General features: G+C 39.2%; 1 protein-coding gene across 1 annotated transcript; it reads right to left on the reverse strand.

Annotated features, from left to right (window-relative positions):
- Positions 1 to 514: 514 nt before the first annotated feature.
- LOC131307511 (auxin transporter-like protein 2) lies at positions 515 to 5661 on the reverse strand. The gene is made up of 8 exons (XM_058334048.1): positions 5191 to 5661; positions 4852 to 5037; positions 4616 to 4728; positions 4333 to 4516; positions 3451 to 3548; positions 2155 to 2362; positions 1581 to 1838; positions 515 to 1159 (listed from the first exon to the last, which is right to left on the reverse strand). The coding sequence occupies exons 1-8, from the start codon at positions 5347 to 5349 to the stop codon at positions 899 to 901; spliced, it is 1467 nt and encodes a 488-aa protein (XP_058190031.1). The 5' UTR covers positions 5350 to 5661; the 3' UTR covers positions 515 to 898.
- Between the last annotated feature and the right edge of the window lie 6442 nt (positions 5662 to 12103).

Raw genomic sequence — 12103 nt, forward strand, 5'->3', positions numbered from 1 at the left:
AGAGTTATGACTTCGAAATGAGAAACTACACGTTCAATATACAAATGATCGATAAATGGAGAAAATTTCCATTTAAATATATTTTTCAGACATTTCCAAGGTTCTTGTCTGGTAGAATGTGTGGACTAATGTGGATTTGGAATGTAGTAGTGGCGAAGATGATGACACGCTCGTCGGAGTGTTTGGTATGACACAATCCGTATCACTTTGTTCATTTCAACAAGGTATGAACCACTCTATTCGGGTGTCATAATCACATATATGCTAGCCAACTTCTTCTCTGTGATTTTAGTTATTGTGGTCTCCCATGTGATTGATGAAGTATTCCGTCCTCGCAATTCTCCTACCGTCGGAAAAAAAAATAACAAAACTTCTTCCGCGTAGTAGAAATTAAAACACAAACCTTGACTCCTTTCCATGTTTGTTTTTGTGATTGTTAATCCTCTTCAATGACCCATATTCACCACAACAATACAGGAAAATCAGAAATTTTATGATAATGTCACATGCTCAATTGATCCAATACCACTGCCATTAGACATATCAAAATTGTGCTACTCAGTTCTTAAGCAAGACTTTCCATTCCTTATCAGCAGCATTAACCATCATAGTGAAACACAAATTTCCATAAAACGCGTACTAGCTACATATTGGGAACAAACAGAGCTCTACCTAAAAACATTTCTTTCGTTTTTTGCTAACTGTTTCGAGAAGTTGAGACTATTTAGGGGCGGGGAAGTGATCTCCGCATGTCGATGGGTGGCTTCATGACACTACTCACTTTCTTGATTTACGCGATATAATCAAAGGATGCAATGCGAGAGAATGAATGGTTGAGATCGAAGGAGATGATCACAGCTTCTGACATGGTTCAACAACCAAAGGAGGGGCCGACGGCTCACAGGTGGTGGTAGAAGTTGGCTGGTGATGGAGCAAGAGCGGTGGAGTTGAGGTGTGGCGGTAATGGGAACTGGGGAGGAGGGCACTGGTAGCACTTGGTGAACAAACCAAATGTGTCAATTTGGCGGATGAAGTTTGTCATGCTAGCCCATCCGCCGAATCCAAACCCAACAACAAATACCCACACCACCACAAACACATTGATCGTGTACGCGCCGGCCCACCGTCCCAAGAACCTCGGCGGTTGCTCCACCGCACTCTGCATCACACAAAAAAAATTTAATCAGACGGTCAGAACTCAGTCAATCATGTATTAGGTGGCCTGAGTGATCACTTGGGTCCCACACCACCAACCAGTTTTGGATATTAGGGTGATACTGAATTCCTGATGTACTACAATGATACAGGGAAACACATACGAATTGATATTGCACCAGAAAGAATCTCCTGCTGTTGAACTGTATCATAAATAGACTATACTAGATATGAGTAATTTTTTAACAGTATCAATGTAGGAGAAAGAGCCTCTGGGTGATAGATCTTGACCACACACTACAATAAATAGGAACGTACTAATTTAGACAGGTATCCATTATTGCTCAAAGTATTGATCTAGTTGTCTGATAAATAAATGGCTCTGATATGGTGTTTGTGTGTAGTAATATATCAGAGTACGATACCTCGCGGGCAGCGGCTGATTTGAAGGTGATCATGTGGGCGAGAGCGGGGATTATGTAGACTGTGAAGCTAACGAGGAGCGATCCGACGGTGGAGTTGATGGGACCAAAGAAGGGGAAGATGATGGCCAAGAACCATATGGGGATAACAACAGGCAATCTCGCTGCCGCACGCTTACACAAGCTTTTGCATTCGTGCATCCCTATGGCCTTCTCCCACACGAAATACAAAGGGGTGCATGCAAATCCAAATGTAATAAACTGCACAAAACACAATAAATTCAAAGTGTCATGTACCCAATGAAAATGTTCAAATCTTTTATGGAATAATTATTGAATTGCGGGTCCATATGGTAAAGTATTTCCCTGAGATGAAAGAAAAGATAAATCCCGTATTTCGGGTCAGAAATATATAGTAAAATCACATTTCTTATTCTTTTCACGGATCTGCCACTAAGAAAGATGGTCCTTCTTCAACTTTTTTTTGGAATCCGGCCACAAATCTAAATAATAAGTATAGTACGACTTTAAATATTTTCATATACGAATATCAATATGTATGTATAGGTGAGCATGCCTGATGGATGAGCATGAGAATGACAGCCATATCTCTGAAGGGAGATGTTGGGAGGAGAGCAAAAGCATTGGAGTGGTTGAGAAGCAAGTCCCCAAATGCCCAGTAAACAGCTGATGCGGAGGGAAGGGTCAAAGTCATCACATAGAGGGTAGCGAACAAGTATATGGCCTTGAACTTTTGTGGCTTCCACATCGCATGCATGATCTCTCTGCACAACAGAATTCGAATATCATCAGTGGCTATCTTATAGTAAAAACCTTGAATTAAACAAGTAATTTTGCACAAATGATTAGTGTGGTTAACACCGTCTTGTGATTTGTCTCAAATTGAAATCAATTTATGATCATAACAACGTGTGATTAGGAATGTCTGACCCTTTCTGAAATGCTTGTCTCAATCATGTGAGGGTTTTCAATACGTTGTATTGGAAGTCTATACAGCTCATGTGAGAGTTAGAAGACACAGTTGTATTCTCCATTTTTTTTTCATGCAAAAACCTACATATGAAGGCTCTTGAGTGTACATATGAGTTAAGAGATACAATGGACTTTATAATGTTTGTTACATGGTGAAATTCTATTTACTAATTTGCATTCCTTGACATAAACTTTAAACCGAGAAAAACAAAAACCCTTCGTGTTTTTGTTTGATTACTTCAATTTTTATCCTCGATCAATTATTCCAAACTTCCAAGTCCAACAATTGTAAGTGACAATTGAACTAAAACAATGGTCATTGCCAAAGAATCTTTAGTTAGATTGCCATGGGCTAGACTACAAGGAGGTGGCTCCGTGACTACCTTCACAAGACCTGTAAAGCCAAGGGTGGACCATTCAATGATCAGGATGCAAAAGCAAAAGTGCTTAGACAAAGAGGTCTGGTTTTTTCTCTACTTATACAAAGAAAGAACAAAAGGGTTCCCTAGAAAAGATGACTTTTTGCCTCCCACGCCTGAGAAGCGCTGTTTTGGAATAAACCTCCCACAATACATCATTTAGAAGGAAGTGGGAATCTAGAGAAAAATACCCTTTAAGATAAAGGTTAGGCCTTTAATCTTATGGCCAGGAATAGTACCACAGCTTTTGGGGAAGATTTTTCACTAGATCTAGGCTGGCGAGGCTACCAAGGTTATGACCAGACAAGCTAAGGTTAAGTCATTTTCGAAATGACATTAATGGGCATCTTTTTACTGTTTTACCCAGACAATTAAGGGCATTGTACATTGAAAAACGTGGGCAATTAGGTGAATAAACGTAGGAGTCAAAAAGGCACGCATGTAATCCAAAGTTGTCTTACACAGTAACGGCATGTCCCCCGAAGGTGTAGAGAATGTTTGTGGCCCCTGTGAAGTAGAGTACCATCTTGGCTGGTCCTGAATGTTTCACCCCCTCCACCTACCAAATTAAATACATACACAACAACCCAAAATTAATAACTACAACACAATTCAAAATGTTACAAATAACATCAAATCATATCATGTGGGTACCCAGCCGAGTGCTAGGTATTTCAGGGTTGTTTGACAAAGGTTTTTTGAGAGAGGGTTATGCAGTAATAAGTGGAGAGAGAATGACAGAAATATGAGATAACAAACGGATATAAATATACTGAAAATCGTGCGCATAAAGAGGGAGAAATGTTACGAGAACCAAAGAGAACAAACCCTCACATACAAAATTATGCACCAGAATGATGCTACTATGATCACATTCAAGAACTAATTTTAATATCACTTGAGTATATTATTAGGTCATATAGCATGGACTAGACAAATCATGTATGTCATCATCTAGCAAGCGTGATCAATAGGTACCTAAACGTGGTATCCTAACTTGGCAACCATAATGTTACCGGGCCCATACAAAATAATATGGCAAATATCTAAAGTTGAGAGCCTATCATTTTTTAGAACATGTTAAAAGAAATCTATGAACTCTGGCAATCCCAGCTCAATTCATACTACAAAGGTGTCGGTTTTTTGTCTGTAGCAATTACACAACTAAGAAAAGCTACCCAACCGCTAGGCCAATAGCCATGGTCCAAGCCTATGGTTTAAAAACGAGCAATATATTACTACTCCCTATGCCTTTAGTTGCCAAGAATGTCATGGCCACAGTTGGACTTTGATGTTTTTATATGCGACAAAAGATTCTGTACAAGAAGTTGAAAACGACCAACCTGCCCATGGAGTAGTGAAGCAATGGTTAGGTACCAAGCTGTGTAAGTGGTCATTAATAACCCCAGGAAGGACCAGATTCGGTAGTTGCGAAATGAAGGGACGAAGACAGTGGTTGCACAACAAGCTCCGAAGATGTAAGTCCAGGTTCTCTTGTCCAGATTGTCATTTATGTAATATATATTGCTGCATTATAGTAAAGTTTCTCATCATTAATAAATGGGTACAGTAGATTGAGTGAAGTTAAAGAAAGGGCCAAAGATATACTAGTAAATTCGTAGATACCTTGCGCAGGCAATGAGTTGAATAACAGATCCAAACAGAAGAAAAGTGCAATTAAATGCCAAACCCACGTTCCTCCAATGCTTTCCAAGCAACCCATCAAGAACCTCAAACCACTGTGATCATAAATTAACACAAGCCAACAAGGAAACCCATGTGAGGACTACTAAAATTCATGTGTTTTATCTAATAGATGCAATGCATTAGTGTCAGTGAGTGGAAGGTGTTTGATAGAAGACCTGAATGACATGGTTTCTGAAATCAACTTTCTCCCTTTCTTTTCTGGTTCTGTACTCCACATAGAGAGTGCTGATAAGATAAGCTGTCCAGCTACCCATCAACCCGTAGAAGATCTGGAATAGGACACCAGAGAGCATCCCAAGCTGTGAAAATGAGTATGGCAGTGTCAGCAGCACCTGAGCCACCTGAAAAAAATGCCCACAAAAAACCCCCAACATTTTACAAAAGTTAGAATCTTTTTCACTTTTCTTACTATTCTGCCCTGTTTTGTTACATAACAAGAACAAATGGGAAATGGGTTGGCATTAAAATTGAAAATTTCAAGAGAAAAAAGAGACCTGATTTGAAGCACAGCTAAACCAAGCATCATAAACAGAGCCACCATGCCAGAAGAGGTTATAAACCCTCGTCTTCATGTCCTTACGCTTCCCTCCTTCAGTCTCCATCGCCACATAATTCCCTGCAACCACCGTCTCCACAACTTTCTCAGACTCCATCTCTCTCTCTCTCTCTCTCTCTCTCTCTCTCTCTCTCTCTCTCTAAATTTTTTGGGTTATTCCTGGTTCCTACAATGTGAGCTTTTAACGAAGTGGGGGTGTGTTCTACTAGAACATGGAATTGAGAATGAATATGGATTTAAGAGCTGAGTGTTGGGTTTATGGGGGTTGGTGTCTCTATTCTATTCTACTCCATTTTCTATGTATATATAGAGACAGACACGCAAGACATTTTGTAGAGGGGAGAGGAGGAGAGATCTTGGAGAGTGGGAAAGGCTGTTTTCGAAAGGCACATTACTGGAGTACTACATTAGAGAGAGAAAGAGGAGAGAAAAAGTGCAATTTTGTTGATCCTTTTAAAAAAGGGTGAATATTACTATTTTTCATATTGGTTGGATTGGTGTAAGTTTCATCCGTGCAATATATTTTTTGATAAGTATGACATCATTTTGTGGTGGAATCCATACTATTTCAACTAATAAGAAGGAGGGTAATGTTCACCCTCTTAAATAGAGGGGGAACAAAACTCAACTCGGAGAGAAAGTGGTTTTGGAAAGCGGGTTAAAATCCGGCTTTTGGAGCTCCAATTCAACTATCGGAGCTTTGACGGTAACCACTGGGCCCTTGTGCCCAACATTTTGGGGGGATTTTTTGAGTTCTTTTTTAGTAGTAGTTAGGGCTGCAAACGAGCCGAGCCGAACTGAGTTTTAGAGTGTTCGAGTTCGGCTCGGCAAAAATTTAGTTGGCTCGAGCTCGGCTCGAGCTCGTGACGAGCTGCAGGACTCGAGCTCAAGCTCGGCTCGATATGTATTTACGGAGCTCGAGCTCGGCTCGTTCGGCTCGTTTATGAAACAAATATATATAAATATATATATAAATAAATATAAATATGTAAAAATATATATATATAAATATATTATATAATCGAGCTCGCGAGCCAATTCGAGCCGAGTTTCGACTAGCTCGAGCTCGGCTCGTTTATGAAACGAGCCCAGGACTCGAGCTCGAGCTCGGCTCGTTTATGTCTTGAATCGAGCCGAGCCGTTATCGAGCCGAGCTCCGAGCCGCTTGCGAGCGGCTCGGATTGTTTGCAGCCCTATTAGTAGTAATTGACTCTTTTGTTTTTAGCTAATTATTTAATGAAAGATAATTACTGGTATTAACTTTTTAACGAAAGTAATTATGGGAGCGTGAATGGCTTGTTCGCACGAGTGGGTTTCCCAACTACCGAGGTCCAATTATGATACTTCTCCATTTCCCTAATATACCCTTGATTATTGTCGTTAATTACTTTTCAGTTTTCACTCGAATTTATCTTACATTTTCTCATTATGTGAGGCTACAAGCAAAAGAAAATATTATCACTTCGCCTGAAAAATTATTGGTGGTCTCTTGCCATTAAAATTGAGTAATGTTGTAGAATCATAAGGTTCTATTTGGAACTCAGGGAAAGAAATGGAAAAGAAGAAGAAATAATTGAGAAGAAAATGGGAGAAAAAATTGAAGAGAAATTAAGAGGAAAGTTCAGTTATAATTTTAAAAAGATTCTCCCAAGAGAAAAATCTACAGGACTAAAATTTTGAACGAGTTCCAAACAGAGCCTAAAATTGTTGAAACCACACTCCCTTGACCAATTATTGATAAGAGTAGTGCTACAAGTACCGACTAGTGCTACAGGTACCGACAGGGTCGGAACCGAAATCGTAGGGACGGGCGCGCTGAGCCGTCTCCGGCCACCTGACGGCTGATCCGAGCCGTCCAAAAATTCTATAAAAAAAAAACGAGAGGGCTTTCGCGAGATTCAACGGCATCCGAGGTGTTTAGGGTGCTTGATCCCAGCATCCTTTTTTCGTGAATATATGTATATACACACATATATACATATATACACGAAAAAGGGGTGCCGGATCAAACACCCTACACACCTCAGATGCCGTTGATTCTCGCATCAGTCCCCTCGTTTTTTTTTTATTTAGAATTTTTGGACGGCTCGGATCGGCCGTCCGGTGGCCGGAGACGGCCTGGCGCGGCCGTCCCTACGATTTCGGTACCGACCCCGTCGGTACCAAAATCATTTTCGTATTGATAAATATGATATTATATAATTATTAAACATTCTCAATAGTAGTGATGTACATATATCTTCTAAATTAGGGGGTGATATGGAGTAGTCCTATTTTGTTGACTTTCACCCCATGAATTCATGATCTTAAAAAATTTGGAAGAAGTTTTAATTTTGTTGTTCAACGGTAGGAGGTGACATGGAAGATTCGTAGGGCACGCTTTTAAGTTGAGTTCGAACTATAATCGGAGTCCAATCTTTTCTGTCCCGAAAATTTATGTCAGTCCTCTGTGGCACTGTGCCCAGGGGTTTTTCAGCCATTAGATTGTGTGATTGTTTTTTATATGTTTTAAATTTAACGGCCGATAAACCCTTCGACATAGAGGTACAGAGATTTTCGGTACAAAGGATCCTGCCTCACTATAGACTGACATTATTTTTTCCTACGACATAATGTTGGAAATTCAACGACTCATTGTGAGTGACTTTTTTTTGAATTAAACTCTATTGTAAAAGTAAAGTCTTGTTTATTAAATTAAAAATACTTATATAAAGTTTAATAAACAAGAGTCGTTGAATTAAGGTTGTAGAGGGAGCCCTTGAGGCCTGTGACCACCTCTCATGTTTGCTTGGGAACCCTATGTTTTTATCCTTAATTTAGATTTGCTTTAGACTAATGGTCCTATAAAGGTCAAATTGCAGCTAGACCAGATTAAATTTAAGTGTAGCCCTAGCTGTGCGACACTAGAGTTTTCCAAGGGTCACCTAACCAGGATTCAGCTACCTTATGAAATTTTTTTTTTTTCACCATGTAAAATACATATGATACACTAGGATAGTAAGTTCATAAACAAGGATATTGATTTTTGTGTCTTTTTCTTAACAACTGGATGTTTGAGCCAGTTTGCACGCACTTCAACTATTATTTGGATCTTGAAGTTAGTGGCCAAACAAATCCTCCATTATTGATGAATAAGGATATGGTTAAGTTTATCCGTTGTTGATGAGGTGAAAGGTATTTGGAGTTAATCGAAAGGCAATTGTAAGTCCAAGAAGAATAGCTAGTCTTATAATTTATTTTCCCGAAATTGATAGTGGGAAGGGCAACAAGCAAGGACTTAGGGGGCAGGGCAAAGATATTAAATTGAAATACTAGAAATAATAAATACTGTCCATAAGGCAAGCTAGGGAATAAGTGAAAGGAGTGAGGGGAATTATAACAAAGTAGACCGCATGATTACAGCCAAACGGGCGTGGTCGCTTTACAAGAGAAAGAAAGCTGCTTTTCTCACATGGCCAATGCCTTACAAAAAATTTGAAAGTGTCTCTTGGACTTGAGAATCTACCCTCATTCTCCTCCCCCAAAAGCTAGCCCAAAAATTAACCATAAAACTCCACTCATTCATAGTCGTATAATATGGACTTATAGTAGTATATATAATAATAATAATGGGAACATATGGAAATTTGGGGGTGAGTTGTTAGACCATGTGCATTTGGAAATTATTCTGGAACAATAGTTCACCTTCCCCCTCACACCCTCTGTGTATATTTCTTTTGATAACTGGATGTCCGAGTGCATGTGCTCATCTTGACTAATTACGAAAACCATGAAGTTAACGACTCGGGCTGACCCTTTAGTGAAAGGTGAATGAAGAGAAATATAGTATCATAGTGGGGAAGATTTAGGCTCCAAATTAGAACACGCCAGACAAGTTAGCACTATATGGGTAGATTGCATCCCTTCCCCATTTTTTAAGTTCAATGTGAATAATTCACCAGAAGAGCTTATTGATCATCTGTCTTCTCATGATGATCATAAACCACGATCATGGGTTTGTTTCTATTAGAATTTCACTACTGGTTTGCACTAGCTAGTATTTTTTATTAAAAAAGAAGAAGAAGAAGAGCATCTCTCTGATCATCCAGGCCAGGCCCTTGAAAAGCATGCTGTGTTTTGGTGCAGTGCAACATAGTGATGGGGTTTGTTTGGTACCACATAACCACATCCACTCCTTTATAAGTAATTTTTATCACTCGTTAAGTCATGCTTTCAAGTCATTGGACCCAAAAATATTCCCACCTGTGACTTTGTCTCCTTTGACTGCATGTTTTGTACTCAATTCATGAGGTCCCAAGAACCGGCCGGGCATGCTATTTGTCTCAACTGTCTTACCTTACTTGTATCCCCCTCCTCCATCAGTTCAATTTTTACCTGAATTTTGATTGCATAGATGACCATGCCATTAGATCGTAACCTCTTACACAACACAGCTCGTACAGTCTGTTCTTTTTTTATTAAACAAATTACTAAGGCTACACAGTGCACAAGGCTCTTACTATTGCACGATCTGAGGAAGGGTTGGATATACGCAACCTTACCTTGCAAGCCACAAGCAAAGAGACTGTTTCCATGACTCCAATCCTTGACCACCAGGTAACATTGGACAAACTTAATTACCTTTGCGCCCAGACTGCCCTTATTATTTAGTAAATAAGTTTAGAACAAAAAAGCTAGTAGTACTTCTAACAAACATGCATTTCATACAGGTCGAGTAAGACTTGTATCAAAATGATAATTTTGACTCAAATATAGCCACAATTAGAACAAAGATTTTCATTCAAACAATTGCTAGATCATGCCCAAGTTAAGAACTGAAATAATCACACTAGTACTGAATTATTCCTTGAATTTACAGTCAACTCTTTCTTGCTTTCGTTTTACTTTTCTCCAACTTTTCTGCAAAGAAACAGCAGAAAGGGGTATCAATTTTAAGGACAACTAGATTCTAAAAGTATATTTTGTTCAATGCTCTTTATAACATATCAGTAAGGGAACCCACACCCACTTAGGGGGGAAATTTAATTTTAATCACAGAAATTCTTCTTTCTATAACTGCTGATACTTCCACATGGTTTCATAATGAACAAATTAAATACTCCTGTTAGTATAATCTGGGGTGTGATCTACGAAGTAAGCACGCGCTCGAGGCTTGAAGGAGGCGAAAGATTATGGCTAAGTCAACCCATGCAATTATACAATACCCAAAGTGATGTTTGGATTGCAGTAATTAAGCATCCAATAACTGCATTGGCGCTAATCACATTAATCCACTCTCAATCATATACTATATATGAATTCAAACATGAAGACGACGATCCATTGGATGCTTTGACATGAACAGTTTTCCGGCAATCATGAAAGCTTCTTTGTTGGGTCAAATCCTTCGCTCATCCTTTTGAGGACATTTCTTTTTTCCTTTCTCTTCAATTTTTTTTTGGCGTTGTCGTCTATGTGTGTTTAGCGCTTCGTTCCACTTTATTACTCCTATCAATTCAAATATAGTCATCTGTTGATCACCTGTACCAGGTTTGTTAACTACTGGAGGATGAATGAAAACTTTTGTGTATGCCGAAAGTCATAAGAAATTTAGATTGATCGTCCAATTCGTTTGCAAGGAGAAAACACGGCGAGACTAGCTTGTTAAAATGAGATTGCCGCGAAAAAGATTCTGATGGTTAAGTTAGTGCTGATAGACAAAATTCTATTCTGGCAAAGCATCAATTGATGGAGTTGTGGTATTGCATGTACCTTGTCATCAAGGGACTGCGATATATCTGCTTATTGCGAGTGTGCTCTTAATTATTGGCTACCAAGGCATGGTAAGAACTTTGTGGTCATGGGTACGTTGAGATTGCAACAGGATACATTTTCCCTTTGGCGACATCGTTTGTTAGGTTTTATATGCATGCGTTTAAAGTGTGTTGAATGCATGTCATGTGACGTTCTCTCAAATTGTATCACATACCACAGATTGACTAGACGTGATGTCGTCTATGCCAAGCCGTTCAAGCTAGGTGGCCCTAGTAGGATCCATCTCGACCTCTCTCGACAATAATTACCACTGATCCACCCATGAAATTTCAAATCCGTTATCTGCTGCATGTGCTGAATTTAGCAGCACTTCAATTTGCCTTTTTGAAAGAACAACAACAGGCCATGTAATCAAAGGACCCGCATTGACCTATGATGCATTTACAAAAATGTGGGTCCATAAATTTCTTCCCCAGCCCCTACATCCAATTATGGTCAACTCCATATGAAAAGTGCTAACTGCCCATTTTTACACTTACATTATAATTGAGTTGGATCAATTAATCAACAAACACCATGATAGTGAACTCCCTCTCTGGCCTTAATGCTGGGAGCCGAATGAAGAGCTAAAACCACTCCATTCTATCAAACCAATCCAATTGCACGTTCAAAAACACCAACACTGAGGCTTTGATTATTGTCAAGATATGTTTGAAATTACTTTTACAAAGTAGGAAAAAAAATTGGAAAAGGACACCCGCTCGAGTATTCAACCTTGGTGTGAGTCATAAATTGTTACTAGTATGATTAGAACACAATTACTGCCGGCCTAATGGTTTATGAAAACAAACAACTTCACACCATTTTGCTTGATTTTGTCATCTAATTGGTCATCAATCATCATCCTTTAAATTCTTGAATTCTGATTTCCATAATCAACATTGGACCAGGAACTCTTCTTTCTAGCTTCTCAATTTGCATGTTTTTAGTGGCACATGATTGAATCTGGTGGTCAACATTAATGGATTGGACATTCCAGCCTTCCTCTGGCAGATGACATTGGACAACATGGGCCCTGTCTAAACGAGGTCCGGCCT

This window comes from Rhododendron vialii, chromosome 11a (genome assembly GCF_030253575.1).
Source record: "Rhododendron vialii isolate Sample 1 chromosome 11a, ASM3025357v1".
Taxonomy (NCBI): domain Eukaryota; kingdom Viridiplantae; phylum Streptophyta; class Magnoliopsida; order Ericales; family Ericaceae; genus Rhododendron; species Rhododendron vialii.